The sequence below is a fragment of the Solea senegalensis genome, linkage group LG1 (genome assembly GCF_019176455.1).
Source record: "Solea senegalensis isolate Sse05_10M linkage group LG1, IFAPA_SoseM_1, whole genome shotgun sequence".
NCBI classification, from domain to species: domain Eukaryota; kingdom Metazoa; phylum Chordata; class Actinopteri; order Pleuronectiformes; family Soleidae; genus Solea; species Solea senegalensis.
Window position 1 is genome coordinate 18,308,570 of NC_058021.1, and position 21,446 is coordinate 18,330,015.

The 21,446-nt window shown below is 40.8% G+C and overlaps 1 protein-coding gene across 1 annotated transcript; it reads right to left on the reverse strand.

Annotated features, from left to right (window-relative positions):
• Positions 1-569: 569 nt before the first annotated feature.
• Positions 570-20,928, reverse strand: xrn1 (5'-3' exoribonuclease 1). Its single transcript, XM_044021919.1, has 41 exons — positions 20,713-20,928; positions 18,453-18,685; positions 16,106-16,203; positions 15,519-15,628; positions 15,317-15,427; positions 14,728-14,813; positions 14,472-14,559; positions 14,062-14,230; positions 13,857-13,924; positions 13,307-13,441; positions 13,054-13,217; positions 12,806-12,895; positions 12,510-12,666; positions 12,181-12,300; positions 11,921-12,090; positions 11,465-11,582; positions 10,745-10,840; positions 10,453-10,556; positions 10,061-10,195; positions 9,628-9,790; positions 9,305-9,418; positions 9,002-9,100; positions 8,786-8,901; positions 8,553-8,699; positions 8,206-8,295; positions 7,687-7,822; positions 7,533-7,589; positions 7,276-7,408; positions 6,372-6,441; positions 6,041-6,236; positions 5,876-5,941; positions 5,677-5,760; positions 5,132-5,182; positions 4,875-4,955; positions 4,632-4,769; positions 3,689-3,824; positions 3,433-3,602; positions 3,111-3,224; positions 2,905-3,010; positions 2,630-2,811; positions 570-1,329 (listed from the first exon to the last, which is right to left on the reverse strand). Exons 1-41 carry the CDS (start codon positions 20,785-20,787, stop codon positions 970-972), a joined length of 5,136 nt encoding a protein of 1,711 aa, XP_043877854.1. The 5' UTR covers positions 20,788-20,928; the 3' UTR covers positions 570-969.
• Between the last annotated feature and the right edge of the window lie 518 nt (positions 20,929-21,446).

Sequence of the window (21,446 nt, forward strand, 5' to 3'; positions counted from 1 at the left end):
TAATCCAATTTGTAATCTCAACAACGATATTTAAGACGACATTCCACAGAATTTCACAATAAAAGTGTTGGAACGACGATAAAAACGTATTTATGATGCAAAAATGAAACTACAATTAACAATAACAAAAATGGACAGGAAATCAATTAAGGGGCCGCATGTGTCCCAAGTTTGAGACCTCTGAATTAAAGGGATAGTTTGGGTTAGTGTGAACCGGACCATCACTGAAAACGTGGCCGCCTACGGCGTCAAAAGGTAAAACAGATTTTTAGCCACTTAACAAAAAGATTCGATTTACTTTTCCTGCAGGAAACTGAGGTTTGTAAAAAATGCTCTCCGTCCTGCACCAAAGTCCATAGAGAAAATCAGTGTTTTTAGCCTGCGGGGGACACAGGAGCTGCTGGTTCACTGCTGCACTCACTCTGTGGTCACTTTGTGTCAAAGAGGTGACTCGAAACACAGACGTTCAAATAATAAAACTACAAGATAAACAAATGTGAACAAACTGAAGAGGGCGGATCAACAACTCTTGTGTGCCAGGATGTAAAATCGCTGATTTTCTCTATGGAGTTTGGTGCAGGTGTTCTCAAACCTGTATTTTCTTTCACTTGTGTTTACACAGTAAAACAGGAAATTATGTTTGTGTAAACCCATGATTTACAATGTTAAATAATTGAGTCAATCATTGAATGATGGATACTTAAAGTCATTTTAGACAAAAATTGGAAAATTCCTTTTCACACATGCTGAACAACACCAGGAGAACGTCCGGAAACAAAAACACCAAACTATCCCTTTAAGCAACTTGTAAACTCACAGTGACCACACCGTGAGCTTAAGAAAGCAACACTTCAGAGGGCGTTTAGAAGAACAACAGCTGAGTTTGAGTGGTTTTTCTGCTGAAATACTGAGCGAAAACAACGTTCACATTTGATCAGAGCAGTTGAGTCCACTTACACACACGCACACTCAGCCTTCAGAGACTTTAGCAGCCTCAAAGTTGACCGCCAGTTTCCTGTGTCTCCTCTTGGAGGCGGAGCCAGGGGTGTGGCCCGTTGCCGGGACGTTTTGTCTGGGTGGCGTCTGCGGGGCCGCTGTCGTCATGGCTCCGTCGGCGAGGCTGGTACAGGACAGGGAGGTGCTGCTGTTGGCAGCGTGAGGGTGTGGCTGCTCCACTTGCCCGCTCTGAGGCTCACTCTGAACATGTGACTGGCCAAACGGCTGGTTCTGGCATTTCTGCGATTGGTTCCTGGCCACGGTGTGGGCGGCGCTGTAGAACTCGCGAGTTTCCTGGTTCTTCTTGTTGGCCGAGACTCGCTTCTTAGTGACCTGTCAGAGGACGGAAACCTGGGTTACAGTCGACAGGAGTTTCTTACACACTTTTACAATTAGGCTACATCCACACTTCTGTTTTCTTTTAATAAGCCTCACGTCCACACGACCCCAGAGCACTAGGGCTGAAAAATGCTGCCGCCTCCATTTGCTTTTGAAAACTCCAGTGCTGGACGGAAAGAAACTGACACCATTGGTTTTTTTAATCGCCACAATGTGAATATGAACGGTGTAAGAAAAACTCCTAACAGCTAACACTTCAGTTTCACTTTGACCACGTCATTCAACTAATAAGAAAAATACCTCATTAAGGCTTTGTATCAGGGCTGCAACGACTGAAATCATTAAAAACTGAATCCTTTTTGTTTGTGAACATCATCGTTTCAGGTTTGGTAAACACTGTTCAACATTTTTCAACACAAGTCGAGAAAAATAATCAACAGATTAATCGATTTTGAAAATTATCGTTTGATTGTAGCTCTACTTTGTATACAAAATTGCGATTCTCATCCGAACTAAATGACCATGTCGTCCGGGAGAAGCTGCTGTGAGCACAGCTTGGCCTTTGACCCACGTTGAATCAGCCAGAAAAATAAAACATTCTGTTGTTTTGCTGTGAAAATGGAGGATACAAGCTAAACTGCTTTCTCCTGTTGTGAGTGGACATCACAACAGCAGAGTGTCTGAAAAGTGGCGGCGTGTGGACGTACTTTGGCCAATCGATGAAAAAGTTACACACAAATCTGTTAACTTGCTCCGAATGAGGTGAGCAGAGGAGGCAACACAGATGAAACAAGTGATCAAAATCATGTGACTTATAGTAAGAGAAAGAATAAATAAAGCTGTCAGATGTGTGTGTTTGCAACTGGGGAAATATCTGAGTATCTTAGCTGGAACAGCGTGTCATGTAACGGCATAACTGAACAAAGCAGTTTGCTTGACAAGCTTCAAACTCGGCAGGTGACTTACTAAGGGCACCAGTGTGCACGACGCCGTCTTTGACGTTATTTGGATGAGAGATGCAAGAGATATTGGTGGAAATGCGACAAATAAATTAACATATAATGGCTCTAAAAGAGCCGCTTCCTAACCCTCTCAAAAAAAACAACAACCAGGCACATATTGAATGGGAACTGCAGTAGTTTGACACAGAGAATTTTCATAGGCGTGTTCGTTTGGACACAGATTACTTTCATTTTTATGTGTGTTGTGTTTTCAAATCAAACTAAAGTCGTATTGGATGCAGCCGTATTCATTTATTCATCCTCTTGACCTTCTAGTACGTGCTCGCGTTTACCTGTAAGGGGATGAACTGGTTATGTGAGCCGATGGGCACAGTCGTCGCTGCAGGCTGGGGGCGGGCGGCGCCGGGGAAAGTTCCCGCCGCTCCAAAAAACGGTTGGTTCTGGTGATGCGGAGGCAGCGGCATTCCCCACATGGGGGGAGGACCGTAACCCTGGTGAGGCAACAGTAAACCTCCTGGAGGGGAAAACGGAAAACAACATGTCAAAATGATCAAATGACGGGACAAGAGAAGACAATAGAGAACAGATACAATATGAGAGGACTGACCTTGTTGGTTAAAGACCCGAGTCATGGCTCCCATTGGTGGAGGTCGTATGTGACCCATCGCAGGGTATAGAGGAGGTGGGAGCGGGAAGCCCGATCCAACTGAGTTCTACAGTTACACACAGGGATCAGCAGCAAGTTAATGACAACAATTATTCTTTATTAAGATCAGATAACGTGGATTCAAAACGTGTGTATGTGTTATGTACCAGTCTCTGAAGGGCAAAGAAAGCAGCTTTTTCCTTGGCATCATTTTCAGACTGGCACTGTGGTCCGTGAACCATCAACCCATTGGACAGCTTCACCTGGCACACGACGAGACCCTGACGAGACAAACATCCAAAAACAACAGTGCCAAATGATTTAAAAAGCGGAAATATATGAACAACAATGTGAGTGACACTTGTGACGCTGGTGCACTTTAACCTTTAACTCTAACCCAGCAGTTAAAGGACAGAGAATAAAGTAGAACACAATAGAAAAGAAATAGAACATGAAAAACTCATGAGAACTAATGAAATTGTGTGTTACCTGTCTGTTGCGTATAGCGCTGAACTCGGGCGGTGCCATGCCTAAGCCCACACAGACACAAGCCAGCTCTGACACTTTATTGGTCAGCAAAGCGTTGGGGAGATTGGTGGGTGGAGCAGATGCAGGCGGAGCTAATGGCATGTCGCCGTGTGGCGAGTTCATCTTTGCCGCTAGAGGAGGAGAAATAGGGATGAATAAAAATACTTTTGTTGTGTGATTCTGTAAATCAGCTGAGGTGTAGGAGTCGGTCACTTACCTAGTTTCTTGGACGATCGTCTCCTGTTCTGCTGCTGACCTCCAGAGGGGGTGGAGTTGGCCGTGTCCTGGACAGGTGGACTTCCTGGGCTGGAACTGTCGATCTTAAGCATCTCCTTTAGCACCATGGTTCCCTTCTGTAACAACGAAATGCACAAGCTGAGGTCAAACTATGGACAAAGTCGTCCTGCTGCTGGAGTGAGTTTGCCGTTTGCTCCGCAAATGAATGAGGGAACACTGAGTTATCAAATAGATTCACTGTTTCTTTCTCAATATAGCCACACAAGATGCCGGCCTATGTAAAACAAACATTTGTTTTCATTTTTAAAGCAATTATACACTTCTACTAATATTGTGTATTCAAATTTTGCCAATAAATGTTTCACACTGGACCTTTCATTTCAGGTAAACACTGTCACACTGTCAGCTTTGAGAATACAGGTCATGTAAAACTGGAAGTTTTAAAATCTAATCTATTCTGATTTGTAGCAGACATGAGGTTGGAATAAACAAATAACACTTAACCCCGAATCAAAATGTACGACGCAGCAGAATGGGCGTCATTGCTAAGATGTAAACACCTTCAAAACACAATGGGTGCCTTAAAATGGTGTCTCCTTACTTACTCTTCAGTGATGTCTCACACTGTCAGTGTCCACGCGTGTAATGTTAACTTAACCAGGAGCTGACTGACGGCAGAAAACCTGTACCCAAATCCAAACTAAAGGCTTAGTTACACTGGTAATGTCTCCATTCAAAAATGCATACAATGTAATAAAGAACATGTCATTTGTCTCCCATTTTAAAAATCTATGTTTTTTTATTACAGTCATTACATTAACTGCGAGATATTTACTTGATACTGAATGTGTTCTGATGGCAGGGAAATTGTCAGAAATCCACTGTAGCCATGAAGAACTTTGACCCGTGTCTCCAGTACTCACCATGGCGAAGGACTGTGGAGACAGTGGGCCGTCGGTCTCGCTGGTGGGCGCCTGTGGAGGAACGGGAAGAGGTGGGGTTTGCTGGCTCCCTTTAGAGATCTTAAGGCTGGCAATGAGATCCTCAAACTCAGTCGAAGCCTATGTGACGAGAAAAGCGACAAGATGCTGTAGAGGGAAAAGTTTCCACCACCAAACAGTCCACGCAATTATTCACAACAGAGAAAACAAGGATGTGTGTACTACCTTAGTGGGCGTGTTGTGTGGTGGGAAAAGGGCCTCTGCATTTTCGTTTTTCTTCAACAGCCTGATGCCGCCAACTGGAGCCTACAAACACAGTCACACGCTCAAATTATACAATAACACATGTGTGTCTACATAGTAAACCAAAACATCACAACACAACAGGGCACACGTGTGGATGGACACACAGTCTGTTGTCAGCCTCTACCATATGTGTGTGTGTGTGTGTGTGTGTGTGTGTGTGTGTGTGTGTGACTCACAGCTTTGTTGGATGGTGTGTGCTGGTTCTTCCCTGGCTGCGAGTATCCGTCCTACAATTAGAAAAACAAAGTTCTAATTTTTACATTTCTACACACTTTATGAACGTTTGTTTTTTCCTTTTTCTATCAGTAAAAGTAAGACGCTCTTCTGTGCTCTGTAATCCTCACCCTGCTACGTGTCAAGCATTTGCAGGTTGGAAACTTTGAAGTTTTGAGTTTACAAGGGGACACAAGCAAGACAGACACTTCAAAAACCTAAACTATCCCTTTAAAATCAATTAATATTCAGCAACACAAACGTAAAACTTGACAGTACAAATACGACAGAAGTGCTATTAATGGTAAAAGCAGCAGTGTTTGTATGGAGGCGGCCTCATCCTAACTTTCGAGTTTCCAAGATCGAACTTTGAGTTAAAGGGGCTGAGGTATGGCCCTAATCTCGGAGATTCCGAGTTCTGACCACAAATGGAATGCACCATTAGAGTAGTTTTAAGTATTTACAATACTATACACCCACACACACGCAGACACACACTCTCGCTTACCTGATTTTGCCAGTGAGCAGGAGGTTTGTTGGGAGGGCCCACGTTCTGTAGCGTCTGCCACGCATTACCATACTCCTCTTTACTCTGAAGGGAGAAAAAATATAGTATATAAAATGTTATTTCACCATTTGTTAAATTAAATGCACACTGAGGAACATACCATGTACATTTACAAGGTCACAAGGAGAGGTGCACTTACCTTGGCCTGTTGTTTCAGGATGGGACCCTTAGAGGGAGAGTTTCTGTTGCCATGTTTGTTGTTATGCTACAGATAAAAGGTACAGAGTTGGAGAGAAGTGTTATTTAACACCATTTTCTCTCATTTTAGACAGGGGAAAAAAAAAACTTGTCATTCTCCACTGACCTGTGTGGGTATGAAAGGTGAGCGTGGTGAATGGTTGAGGCCGGCCAGCTGGCGGTGTGAGTGGAAGTTGGCGCCAGCAACGGGCTGAGGTTTGACGATGGCGGTGAGTTTGCGGGAGGTGTGATCCGCACGGGCTCCGTGGGAGAGATTGATGAGAGCACACGGAGGCAGGCGGTAACCGCGCGGTGACGGACACCTGTAGAGACACGCGGATGACACAGCAGTCACACGACTGGTCAGAAATCAATTCTAGTTTGATAAAGTGGATACTGGAACACAGTGTATAATACAGTATACACAAGCAGTATATGTTGTGTACAAATGTGATCACCTGATGCTGAGACCACCAGCAAAATCATCATCAAACAGGACCTCATATAGAACCTCTGCCTCACGGTCGGCTGAAAACACAAACACACGACTCAATCTGGGATTCATATGAAAAATGGATATTCTCTTTTATGAAGTTCAAAATATTACTGCAATAATTGTAAAAATATGCTTTAACCCAGTGATCCAGGAAGTATAAGGCCAAAGGTAGAGCAGGTGGGCAGTTAAATAAATCAACAAGTCTCACATTTTCAGTTTTGTGACCAAGGCTAAATAACTGTAAATAGTTTTGGTCAATTGGGAATTGATCATGGTTATTTGGCTTGTAGCTGGTGGGTTTCTGGTTTGAATCTCAACAAGCCATGGGCTGGATTGTCCCTGAGCAAGGTACCCAACCCCTATTGTTCCCTGGGTGTTGCTCAGTAGATGCCCACTGTTTCAAGATCTTGGAGCATTCCTGGTAGAGGATGGGTTAAATGCTTATATCCATATGTGGATTCAAAGTTAAAGTTGAAAAGATAAGACTGGTCTGGTTAAGTGATTTAAATAATGTCCCCTTTGTTTTATCTGAGGACATATGATAGGCATCACTAGATTTATTGACCGCTCACATCCACAGTGGAGCCTCTATCTCGTAACTGATTGAGGAAAACAGTTAATGAAAAAACTAAATCAGGTCATGACATAATTAAAGTTTTTACCTTACTAAACGTGAATATTTACTGGTTTCTTTGCACCATATAACAAGGAAATCAATAAAACTGAATTGTTTTGGTTTGTGGGTAAAACAAGACATTTTAGAATATCATTATTTTGAATGATTACGCACTTAATAGAATAAATAATCGACAGTTGATTCAATTATGAAAATAATTGGTGCAGCCCAAGAATGTGAACGCACTCACCTCCTTTGATGCCGACTACGGTTCCCCTGAGTCCCAGTGGGACGGTGAAACTCTCCCTGACGTTGACGACTCTGTCAAACAGGCGATATTCTGCATCCGGGTCTGGAACCACACCCTGCTGCTGCTCCAACGGCTACACACACACACACACAAATGCAGACATTCCTTCATTACTCCTGTTCAATCAATCACATCAAAACACTGAGCTGAATTTGTTTAAACGTTAATTGTTGAATATGAAAGCCAAACATTCTCACCCTGAAGAGCAGATGAGGCTTAACGGTCACGCGGACTTTCTTAGTGTTCTTCTTCACCTGAGAGTGGGAGAGACAATGTTAAGCAAAGACACACGGTGTAAAACAAGAAATTAATCATTTTAGCTTGCAGATGCCACATGTGAGTCAAAGTCACCTTAGTTTTCTCCACTGCCTCTTCGATTTTTTCCACAATGGCGGTGTCCAGCACCTGTAGATCACATGACGTTCTACTGATGGAGCTGACCGGGTGACTTTTCAGCCATGACGTGATTTCAGACACTTTCTCTGCCCTGTGGATTTATCCAGCAACAACAGGGATCATTCGTAAATACACAACCAACTCAATAAAGAATCTCTTCAAAATATCCACACTTTGATCTGCTCTATATATTACACCCATAACTGAAAACACACCACATGTATTCATGTACACTCGGTGTGTGTATGCTGGTGTAAACAGGAAGTATTTAGTTAATGGACTGCATGTGTGTTCAGAAAAAAGTGATGACATTTACGAGATTTCTTAAATGCATCTTGAAGCTGCTCCTCCAAGATCAACACACCACATATGCTGCGTTTTCTTGTATACGATACCTCTTCTACCTTTTCTAATGATTTGTTTGGGTTTAGAAATCAAAGCAAGTCCCGTGAGTGTGTGTTTTTTTTTTTTTACCCATTCTGGTCCTCTCCAGGCCAGATGTCATCTTCATAGAAAACATCATCGTGGCTGTTTCTGGCCACTGTGTTGAAAACCTCAGAAAATCTATCAAAACAGAAATTGATTACATTAAATATACTGATCTACAACACTTCATCAGAATTCTAAGTTATGATCTCTGATAGAAAACAAAACCGTTCAGTTCATTATGAAATTGTGGCAGATCAAATTAGATTGTGGCAGCCACGGGTGTTTCCTGACATCTTGTAGAGCTGAACGTTGTATATCTGACCGTACAGTAGTTCAAAGAAAAAGTGAACACATTACAGACTTGTCACTTCCTGAACGGTGAGACGTTTTACCTCTCCAGGTATTCAGCCAGCAGTTCCTCCACAGCAGAAGAGTAGAGCCACTCCTTTTCAGTCCTCTTGGTGTATCCAGGAACCTCCTCATTCTTCTTGTTGAACTTTAGGTTCAAGCCAACGTTGGCCTTTTGCTCCCCACAAGGACTGGACGCAGAGAAGAAAAGGAGATGATTGGAGCAGAGAACGCAGTTTTACAGAGATGATTTACAGCCCGATGGTGGTGTACTCACTTCTTCTTAGAGCCTCTGCCGATGAAGATGCTTCCAGAGAAGCGGGATACGAGGTAGCTGGTAATGCCGAGATGAGACGCCAGAATGTAACCAGGACTGTACCTCACACAGTATTTCTAAAAACAACAAAACAAACACACAGACACACTCTCAGGCATGTATAAATAACGAGAGGCATATGAAAACTCTCAAACACACATGCACGGTGTCTCTTACATGCTGATTCTGGATCAGGGACTCCATCTGCGGCTCGTGTGGCACGTTAAAGACGACACGTACTCGGCCGTCTTTAATGACGTCGCTGGAATCCTGCACCTGTTCAGCCAGAGACAAGGAAAACAAATGAGAGAGTGCGTGTTGCTGATCGCAAATTACAAATACGTAAATGGTAATTGTGCAGGAAGTTGCTTGTTATTGTAATTAAATATACCATGCCATGTAGTAATCACGATTAAGCTTACATACATACATGGAAGGAGAGGTTTGGCATCACAAACACACAGTTAACAATGCACATACCTCTCCCATGGCACCGTAGTACGGGTTTCCCACCATGAAGACCGTAGTTGCTTGGGGGAAGAGGTCGTCTAAGCTCTTAAAACAGGTCAGTGCAGAGAAGAAGGCCTTGATGTCCTGAGAAAAAGAAGGGTGGAGGAAGAACATAGATGAGGTGAGTTCACTGTGAATGCATCCAAGTGTTTATGTAGTGTGATAAATATGTGATGAGTGCAATATTTCACAGTATTACACCAGGTCTAATCGAACACGTCAAACACACCATCTTTTAAAAGATAAGCTGGTTAGACCGTTTGTTTTCATGAGATTTGTGTGTGTGCGAGCACCTTGACGATGGTCTGGAGGGCAAAAGGGAGAACTTGTTTGGACCACTGCTTCTCGAGTTCCACGGCTCCATTGGCTTTGGGGACAAACTTCCTTCCTGTCAGCAGCTGGCCATACAAAACCACAGACGTCTCATTCACCAAGATGCCTTTCCTTTTCATGTAACTGTGAGAGTTACAAAAAAAAAAAAACATCAGCTTCAACATCATGAGCTTTGTTATTGTGGTTTAAGGGTCTCCCAGACCTGTTTTAATTTTTTCAAAGTTCCATTGAGATTTAGAAACTTAAATAAAACATCATCATGTAAGCATAAAAGACAACATAAGACAAACAAATAAATATTTGAGGATAAAGGGGCAGGTGTGACAGAAATATTAACATACAAGTTAATATTTCTGTTAATTCACCAAACGGTCTTGTTTTTATTTATCTTACTGTTCAGTGATTCCCTGGACATCTTTCACCCACTCCTTCTGCTCCTTGTCAGACAGACAGGTGACTTTGGTGGGAGGGGGAGACGTCGGCCTGTCGTACACTTTCTGGACGCCCGCTGGTTCCTGGAGATAAAACCTACAGAGCAGAATGAAAAGATTTATGCTTTAAACAAGTACAAAAAAATACTCTTAATGCTATCAAATAATTAGCACAGATGGTGGAGGATAAAGCGGTAGAAAATGGATGGATGGACACACTTGCTGCATTTAGTGAATGTTGATGACATTACTACACGCGTCATCATCTCAAATTGACTATGGAGTGATTTCAATATTTCTAATGGCAGCAGACGGCATTACGTAGTTAGATCTTAGGACTCCTAGGATTCTTACTTGGTGTCTCCGTCTGACACTGCAATGATGCGAGCTTCCTCTAGATGAGGCCAGTTCACGAACACGGACTTGCCCAGCACTTGTGCAGCGACATCATCACATATCTGGAGTTACAGAGGGGAAAAAACCGAGAGTGAAGTGTTGAAAGTAAGAAAAAGGCAAAGCTAATTTTGTCTGTAAAATAATGAAAGGGAAATATTAATGAGCTTAATTACATGTATGTGCTTTATGGGCTTCAAAGGCCCAACAACAAATTTTAACAGTTGTATAAATAAACAAAACAAAACTTTACCATCTCTTCTTCATCTCGGGAAAGGATCTCCAACATCATGTTCTCTCCTCTGCTGCTCTGCTGGAACACGACCACGCCACTCTTCTTCTTATAAAACTGAACACAGAGAGCGAGGATGTGGATGAGAGGGAGAATGAGAGAAAAATAAATCGCCATCTAACAAGAGTGGGGCTTCTGTATCTGGGCTTTGAAGCTGCAGTGGGTAAGTTTTGTTGTTGTCAATGTTATTTTTTTCCACTTTTGTTTGGTTTTTTTGTGCACAGGAACAATATTACATTATTTGTTTGCAGAGTCCTTCATCTGGAAGGGCTCTGTCAAGCACATCTTTCAGCATTTGTGTGTATACAGCAGCAGTGTAGGGGCGGGCGGAGACAAGGTGTTTTTATCCCGTCACACTGATGAATGACCTGGTTTTTGAGCAGGAAAATTGACTTTTGAATTTTTTTGTAGGTGCTTCTTTATTGTTTTCAGTCAAACTCCAACATGTTGGCAGCTATCATGCTTTGATAGCTCAATGTTGCACTCGCCTCAATCGTGTCTGGACATAAAATGTTACCAAAATTGTTACATGTTTGCACACAAGGTCTAAACACACACAGAGAGCCAAGGGCAGCTGTGTGAACTAATTTGACAAGTGGTTTGTAAGCAATGGAAGATGCTTGTAGATTCATAGTTTTAAAGAGATGTTTCATTGTGATTATACTGAACATACACACACACCTTGTGCTTGATGTGTTGCAGAGAAGGGAAGCCACAGAAGTACAGAGCTGAACGGTCCAGTCTCCTGCTGACATGGTCCAAAGGCACCACCCAGGCGTCCATGGGGATGTCTGTAAACCTGTGTGAAGCAAACGGAGAAGAGTTTAACGACATTTAACAGCAGCCTGCAGGTAAAACAAGTGGCTGTGTGCTGTGTGCCAATGTGGAAACAAATCCACGAGAATTCCCAAATAATTAACTGCAAACAATCGAATTGCAACAATCTGCTACTGGGAACGTGTCCAACTTAGACAATCTCGTGCTATCTTCATCAGCTCAGACTTTGTCAACACCTAATTCTCAAAGTCCATGTCTGAAAATAGATAATGTTGGCTCACAGTCACGTGAGATTTTTTTTTGTACGGTGATCATTTCAAGTCACACATTCTACATTTATCTGGATGAGTGTGTTTCTACCTGACGTGGCAGTGGATGATGTCGGGGAACAGCTGAGGCAGCAACGACGTGTATGTGAAGTCAGCCTCGCCGTCGTAGGAGTAGACGGCACACTCCGTGTGTCGATTCCTGGATTTTTCCTCTTTAGTCAGTTTGTAATTGCAGGGCTCCATGGCTGCTAGTAAACACCGCTGTTCAAACACAAACATGGTGGTTATATTGTTAGAAGGTGCTTTTTTAAACATTATTTTCTCTGAGCATGTGAATGTGTGTAAGTTTACCTCATCTATGAAGGGGATGAGCACCACAGCCTCCCACTCCTGCTGTTTGCCATTCAGGTCTGTTTTGAAGTCAACTGGGTAGTACTCAATGATGGTCGAATTTTCACTGGTCATCAGGTGCTGAAACAATGACATTAATATATTATCATCTATTAGATTGAGGACATACTTTACAACCTGCTCAGATGAATATTTGACGGTAGATACATTTGTGATAACTGCAGAGTTCATACAAATACGATCAAGGCTTTGTTTAGGCTGTCCAAATGAATGGAAGTCAATACGAGTCCCTAAAAGGAAAGCTGCGTGTGTGTGTGTGTAACTGTTACCCTGTAAGCCTGAGGCAGCAGCTCCGCACTGGCAGCAGGCAGGACTCCCAAAAGCTGCTCAAAGGGCATGAAGGGTTTTCCAAGGTCGAAGGTTAATTTTAGGTGAGCGATATTTCTGATGTCAGATAGGAAGGGTGCGTAGTGGTAGGGGTAGTACCTAGAGAGACGGGTTTATCATTTTATTAAGGACTGATTCGGCTTCTGCTGGTTACAGAGAAATGTGAAACTTCACTGTGTGAAGAAAACATATGAGAAATGATCTTATCTACTTCTAGAGAAATTAACTGAATTATTACCAGCTCCAGGATTGAACTCCGTGGTAATAATAATGAAGAATCCACTGGATGCCTTCCACGTAACACTTGGCCTGCTTGGCAAGAAACTCGCTGCAAATGGTTAAAAAATAAAATCAGACAAAATCCCAAAAGCAGGTTCCGTTTACATTCTCTTTTTACTTTACGAATACATTTGCAAACTTATTGTCCAATGTTGTTGTCAATGAAAAGTGATACTGGTTTGTGTGCATCTCATAATCATGACTCACTCAGACACGACGTCCACGCCCATCTTGGTCATATAGTAGGTGCGTTTGTATTGTCTGAACTCCGTTTCAAACATGTCGTCCTCCTCTTCTTCATCGTCAGCCATCTTTCCTCCTCCGGTTATTCCATCTGATGAGGTCAGAGCTGCCAGGCAGAGGGAAGAATCCTACACAAAGAAAATAATGTATTCAATACAGGGAACATATGCAGGAATGTTGCGTTTAGTTAACTTTTTCAAAATCACTACATGTTTACCTCAGTCTTGTTACGTTTGCAAGCAGCTTCCTTCTCTGCTGCTCGTCCCGCCGCCTCATTCAAGTACTTGTTACCGACTTTACTCTCAAACCACTTCAAGTCAACAAACACTTCGCTAAAATGTTCCCGGTCAAACTGAGGAGAAATGAGGAGGAAAAAACAGAAACCAAACAAAATCAGACCTTACATATTTTCCCGAAATTTCTTATACTATACTAATACTCTAACCACTTCAGACAAAAAAAGGCTAGGCATGGAATTGTAGAAACCCACAGACTGGGTCGAAACCCACCTGTGGTGGGTCCAGGTGGGTCCAGTAATTGTACAGTAATTCACTTAAGATTAATGAAATAACTTTCTTTCAATGAAGTCTAAAACATGAATATCTTCAAGTATTTCTGGTTCATCCATTCAAACCCATATGAAGTGTATCATAGAGATCAGAGACTTTATATTTTGCAAAGATTTGCTCTTGCTGTGACTTAGTGTGTACCAGAATTTGGCTGGGTAAGAAAACAAATTAACTCTAAGCTTCACAGCAGTGACTCACCTCTGCAAGCTTCTCCATGTACTTCTCAAAGTTTCTGAGGTTTAGATGGCCATTCTCATTCAGATAACCTGGGGCCGAAACAGGATGTTTATTTTTATTCAAAGGAAGACACACAGAGAGAGAAAATGAGAACTTCTATATGACAAAAAGTAAACAAAAAAGGGATTTTTGTGTGTGTGTGTGTGTGTGTGTGTGTGAGTCTCACCTCCCACACTGGGTAGTACACTGATGTAGGTCTTGTACAACAGTGGCAGAGCATCATGGCTGATGTGCAAATGAGGGAGATGAGGGATGAAATCGTTTCCCACAAGGAAGCCCATTAGGATCCAGTCGTCTATTATTCGCTCCAAATCATAATCAGAACCAATGTGATTCTGAAATTCAAAACACAAAACATATTCAGCATAAAGCACACATAAAATACAGTGGAACACATTAAACAGCGTAACTACTGCTGAAACTATGAACATTTTATTGACTCATTTGTCATTTGGAGCAAAGAAACCGATTAATTGATTAACAAAATGGTTGAAAACTAATTTAATAATTGATTATTAATCTATTTTACTAATTGTGCTGTTCATTCCGTTGTGTGTGTGTTTGTGTGTGTGTTACCCTGAGCGGAGAGAACTCATAGTCGATGTACTCCCTCATCAGAGACAAGTGAAGTAAGTGAAATGTTGTCTCCTCTGGAGCTGTTATCCTGGTTGAGACCAAAAAGAGCAGGGTTTAGAAAAGCAACAGGAAATTCTGACACATAATTACACATTATATTTTTTGATTTAAAACTGAATTATTTCAACAGTAATAAGATAATAACATAGGAGCGGGTAAACGGCATTTTCCCACCACCTTGAGAAAAGCGTCACACCTTTTCTGAGATTTCTTTCCTCCGAAGCGGACCTCTTCTCTGAGCAGGGAGAAGTTTGGCTCATGGCTGGTTAAACCCAACATTATCTACAACACAGAGAGCAAACGGGAAATTAACGTGTGTAAAGTGTCTGTATTCAAACTAATTAAGGCAAAAATAATTATTATAATACATTATAATTTTCAAGTTTGGTTAGAATTTAAGAATAACAAACAAAGATAAAAAATTGAGAAATTCAATACATCCAACTTGGAAAAAATTTAAACGGACTCTTTAAAATGTAAAACAACACGTTTGTGAGTATTTAGTGGAAATCATTAAAATAAGAACACAAATTCTGCATGTAAATTATTGCAAAATATGTATAATAAAAAATTTAAAAAGCTCCAAACACCAACAATTAAATTAAGTGCTGCAACATCCATTATGCTATCACAGAAATGGTATTTATGTATCATCGTTCAGTTAACAAGGATTTGCCATCTTCTCATGGGGCTTTGAGGACTAAACTCATACATTTCAGGTTAATTATATCCCACTAAATTGTCTTAAAACATGGCATTAGATGGATTATATTAATCAACTATACCAGATCGGCATCCAGGCCATAAAGGCAGTGACGGGTGTTGGGGTCATGACTCGGCTTTGAGTTCTCCGAGCGAATAAACTCCATGATTTTATGTTCTCCTTCCCCTGGTGTCTACAAGGAGAAAATCACACTGTTAGTACAAACAATATCTACTACAGTGACAAGAATCATTGCAAGTGAAAAAGGGACTAATAACACACACCTCGTGACCAGACAAGTAAACTCTGACATTTTGCCACAGTCTGTCAGTGGAGAGTTTGTTGTGGACAAAATATTTGAGCTGCTCCTGAAGTCTCGCCATGAATTCAGTACCTGGAGAGAGCATGTGATTAAAAGGAGCCAAGATTTTAACCACTTTACCGAAGGCTCACCGAATAAAATCTACAATAACTTAAATATATGATATTTAGGACTATGAAAACTGAAGTTCGTGCCATTTTGTAAACTGCTCACTCCCCCCTACCAAAGTCCATAAAGAAAATTTGTGTTTTTAACTCTGGGGACACAGGAGTTGTTACTGCCTTGTTTGGTATGGTTGTGTCACTGAGGTAAATCCAGACAAAGGCTTTCAAAAACCAAAGTCACAAAATAACACGTTTGCACTCCCTAATAGAGGCAGCAGTGGATCAACACTTCCTGTGTGCTGTGGTGGAAAAATTGGAGATTTTTCCTAGTATTTGGTGCAGGGAGTGAGCGGTTTACAATCCAAACATTCAAATTTTCTTTTGGCTCCGTTTAACAATTTTAACTTGTGGGGTTATTCTCTATAAAGTTGGAGAGCTTCCCTACCAGGAGTGATACAGTTGGAATCGAAGCGAGCCTCTGTAGGAAGGACCTCTCCTTTGTCCAGGGCCTTTTTTATCTTATCCTCTGCTTCTTTGGCAGACCTTAAAAAAACACACACTAAAAGGTTAGAGTCAAGTTTCTGACGGCAATCTGGTTTCTTCTGCAATGTTAATTTAGTCTGTTTGAGGCTCACTCAGCCTAGTAACACTTCTAATGACATACATCACTATATACTTATACTACAGTGCCTGACAAAAGTATTGTCACTTATCCATTTTGTAGAAAAAACAGCTCATAACCTACCTTTAAATTAATCCATTGGTTTTAGAAATGGCTCATATGAAAGCTAAAACCCTCCCAAATCATGTTCAATATACTAAAATAAATTTGCTTCACTGAAGAAAGATTGATCATTTAATGAACACAGAAAGGTCAGATTTTGGCAAGACAAAAGTTTTGTCGCCTACAGAGAGTAATGTGAAAATTGAACAAATAATTTACTTCAAATACAAAAATATGCTGCATAACATCAGCAAATTAAGCAGTGGTGCTGTGAGATTCATATTTAATATCTTGTATGACTTCCATGAGCTTGAAGGACTGCATCCATGCGGTTCGATAATGATTCATACAAGTCATCAGGAATAGCAAAGAAAGCAGTCTTACATGCCTCCCAGAGTTCATCAAGATTCTTTGGTATTGTCTTCCATGCTTCCTCTTTCATTCTACCCCAGACATGCTCAATGATGTTCATGTCTGGTGACTGGGCTGGCCAGTCCTGGAGCACCTTGATCTTCATCGCCTTGAGGAACTTTGACGTAGAGGTGGAAGTATGCGATGGAGCACCATCCTGCTGCAAAATTTGACCCCTTTTATGTTTGGGAATGTAAGAGGTAGCTAATACTTCTTGAAATTTTAGGCTATTGATATTGCCTTCCACCCTGCAAATCTCTCACACACCCCTTTACTGGATGTAACCCCAGACCATGATTTCTCCACCACCAAACTTAACTGTTTTCTGGGTGAATCTTGGATCTATGCGGGCTCCACTAGGTCTCCTGCAATATTTACGGCGGCTGTGATGTAATTCAACTGAAGATTCATCTGAGAAATCCACCTTCTGCCACTTTTCCAGGGTCCATCCTTTTAGCAGGCTGTGGGCCTTGGCAAATGCCACACGTTTTTTTAATTGCCTTTTGTTTAGTGATGGTTTCTGGGCACAGAGGCCATTTCGAGACAGAATTCTACGAACTGTTCTGGTTGACATGGGGACTTGAGGTGACCAGGCCTGGTGAAGCTCTGCTACAGTGGAAAAGGGGCTGGCCTTGGATTTTCGAGCAGTTGTCTTGCAGGGTCTGCCGGACCTGGGCTTGTCAAAAACATCTCCAGTCTTTTCTAATCTTTTTCTTACACTTTGTATTAGAGGCTGAGACACATTGAAGGTGTCAGCCACCTCAGCAGTGGATCTGGTCTTCAGCCTCTTGATAATCAACGCTTTGGTCTCAGGGTGAATCTTAGGCATGTTGTCAGAGGTCAAGTTGCAGTTGAAGTGAATGTCTGGTGTGATGGGGTTCTTTTTATACACACCCGCTAATTGATTGATCAATTATTGATCACAGGAGAGGCTGTAATCTAGGATTGGGTGCATCATATGACAAGGCGACAAGACTTTTGTCTTTGCAAAAACTGATTAAATGGGCTTTACCAAGCTGTGAACGTTAGAATGCTTTTCAGAAGTTTCATTTGGCACCAAAACATTACTTCAAAAACTGTTGGGATTAAAATTAGCCATTTCTTGTAAAAAAAAATTGATTAGACATATATTTAAGGGGCACTTAAGGTCAACTTGTACCCAGGCGACAAGACTTTTGTCAGGGACTGTATATATGAAATGAAAAGCTGCTTCAGTTATATTTAACAAATAATACTATTCAAGTGTTTTGGAGGTTGAGAAGAGGAGCAAGTATGTGGTAAGACTGCAAATACAGATAATTTCCATCAATCAATCGATCAGTTTATCTGTTGATTAATCAATTAGTCGGTCATAAAGTTTCAGGAAAAAAAACGATCATCAAATGTCTTCTTTTGTCAACAGACCAAATGTATTTCCTTGACAGTGACAGACCAGCCAATTACTCCATTGCCAAAATAGTTTAGTAGTTGATAACAATATGATTAAATGACTAAACCTTGCAGTTGTTGTAAGCTTATTCTTCTTTTATTCTAAAAAATACTTAAAAAATAAATTTTACGGAGCCAACAAGTAATCAATTGATCAAGAATATAATCAACATAAACGAGTAAATATAAATGTAAGTTCCAATCTGTCCATGTTCCTTTCATCATCTACCTGAATCTCCTCCCTCTCTGCTGGTTCATCTTCGCCCTTGGTGCCACACCATCCACAGCCATGAAGAAGACCTTGCGAGGCTTGATGATCCTGAACAGCACCTCCAGGTAGTGGAAGATGTCTGCAAAAATCTTTTCCTCAGAAATGCGAAAGTGAACATCCTCGTCGTTTGGGTGGGAACACTGGTGGATAATCCCATTCATGTCCAGATAGAGATTATCAAACTCTGGGATCTGAGGAAACACAGAACCAAAAAAAATATATATATACAATGCAATGACGATGGTTAAATAGTATACAAAATAGAGATATATATAACTGTGTTAGTGTGTTAACATTCATTGATGACCAAGCTTGAATCTATCAATAACAAAAATGTCACTTTGAGGAGTTCCTTAAGATTTGTTTTGGACATGTAGCTGTTTTCAGACATGTACTGAAGTCCACATATGTCTGCTACAGTAATTTCAAACTTGTTATCAAATTCTCCTGCCAGTTCCAAAGTCAAATATCCCCATTAATATTTAAAGGTGACATAGAATGCCGATCCCCTTCGCAGAGCCCAGGAAAACAATACAACACTATTTTCTCAGCAGTGGCAGAACTGTTTGTTCTGAAACTTTAGGGTTTCATAAACGAGGTAATGACGCAGATACACACACAAACGCAGCGTTAATTGGAGCTTCCGGTCTATGTGGGCTTTAAGTGAGCTCAAATATAAACACAGCGGGAGAAACACTCTCGCCTGAAGACATTCTCTGGAGATTCTCCTGCTGTGAACGCAGCTCACCCAAACAATCACCTGCTGAGTTTGTCATATGTGAACATTAAACTCTGGACAATATCCAAACCCACCTCTCCGCTCATAAACCTGAGGTTACGTCTGAAAACAGCTGAGTATGAACGAGGAACCAGGATATACAAGGATAAGAGAAATTATATTTGTCTCTGTCACAAGCCAGAAGCATTCTAGTAGGATCCTCTAACCAAATGCAGACAATGAATCCCAAAACATTTTCCAATTACAATGACAACAATGTTGACGGTTATTTTAAAGTGAAGGCCCTCCATGATGTCAGAGGTGGACAGAAAATATAGTTTGTTCAATATAAAGACAGTAACAAGGGGACAGGATGAAAACATACAATAAGTTGTGGTCAACAGCTCTGATAATAAGTTGATCATAATTTATTTCTTCTATCAGGAAAACCATTAACAGGGCAAATTGCTAAGCCTGTATCCACTTATACTCTTGAAACCAAGACGTCATGAATTATAATGACGGTAAATTTTGTTTTTATTTCTTTGTTACTTGACTTTGTAACATTGCATCATTTTTTTGGCAACAAACATAGGTTTTTGTTACATCTAACAACATGAGTTCATCTGTTTCCTCAGAATTTGTAAGTTTTGAGAAAATAAATTTTTTCTGAAAGCTTCCATACACAAACTAAAGATAAAGAAAGCCCAGCCTATTTACTTTTACAACACCAAAAACATTATATTTTCGCAATTTTAACAAAGAATATTTCAAATCGCACTTATTCAGCAGTTCGTATAATTGCGACAGGAGGGTTTCTACTTTGTCCCATGGCTACACCTTTTAGATTGTCTATTACATTGTTGTCTTATACAATGAGTGACTCTGAGAAGTGTGATACAGCTGATGAAACTGCTGCACCAGCACTGAAATACTATCCCCCTCCTCTCTACACAAGGAACTAGGTCACTAAAGTTCAGTCCACTTCAGGCTGAAGGAGCCGAAAAACCCGTCTAATGTGAGGATGACTAAAAATATTCTCCTTCTTTCCCCAAATGAACCACAAATTGTAAACATTCCCAAAGTAAATAAAGCCCGGTGTCTGTAAACTAGCTTTTCATTGCATATTACTTCACGGCTAAACTAACTGACTATGAAGTGTTAATTGTGACCCACAATGTTCTTACAAAACAAAGACATAAATAAACTCCAACACACTTGGTGCGTTATGTTTATTTTGCCCCGTTTATGGTGAAAATGTGAACACGTAGAATACCAAAACAGCACATTTGCGCACTAATGTTACGTTTTAAATCAAATCTACGTGCGCAAACTAAGACAGACTTGCTTGTTAACAAGAGAGCTGCTATATGACCGGATATTAACAGTGGAAAAACCTACGTGGAATCAAACAAAAGTTCCACGTTCTTCTACATTTTTTGTTGGTAGCCGGGTAGCTAGCGAAGCTAACGCCCGAGAAGCTAACGCGTATGTTCTCACCTGATGTTCCTTGACAACTTCACTGAGACACGGGTAGCGCTCCGAGATCCATCGGTAAAATTTCGGAACCCCCATCTTCACTTTGAAATCTTCACAGTCGGAATCGATTGTATTTCAAATCAAAAGTGAAAAAAGAAGCCGGGGTTAGCGAGACGTAGCCTCGGTTTAACAACTTGCTTTGACTGGAGTCGGGTTTTGTTTCCGGCGGCCTCTAACTTGCCATTTGTCCGTGGTCCGTCTGCTAAACCGTTCCGCCTCTACACGAGAAACAAATGTTCCCATTACTGATGATTTTTTTCATTAGTTTTATTTTTTTTTATTTAGTTTTGACTTTTATTTTTTTCAAAATTATTTAGTTATCGCTTAAAACAATCTAGTTTATTTTTTTTCAATTTTAAGTTTTCGTTAATTAACTATAATAACCTGGAATCCATGTACCAACTATCTATTTAAAGATTTTGCTGCCCTCTTGTGGCCATGTAAAGTATGTACTTTTCTCTCATCAAAACCAAATGATTCTGACTCAAATAAAATAATAAATCTAAGATAATAAAATAAGATATATCATGCTGTGCCAGTGTGACACTTAAATAAAACAAAATTATTGTTAATTTTTAGCATTATAATTTCTTGCTTTTCATACCACAATCATCACAAATACCAGGTGTAGTTGGATAAATATGAACTTGTGAATTGATGATAAACAACAATGTCTTTGTTTTTAAGTAAATGTG

Bases quoted from the DNA above. Each gene is read 5' to 3' on its own strand.
- xrn1 (XM_044021919.1), bottom strand. From the start codon at position 20,787: ATGGGGGTTCCGAAATTTTACCGATGGATCTCGGAGCGCTACCCGTGT. The intron at 10,557-10,744 runs GTAAAGTTTTGT...CTGTAACTCCAG, and splicing joins CCCGAGATGAAGAAGAGATG to ATATGTGATGATGTCGCTGC. The intron at 8,700-8,785 runs GTGAGTACACCA...CTCTGCGTCCAG, and splicing joins GGCAGAGGCTCTAAGAAGAA to TCCTTGTGGGGAGCAAAAGG.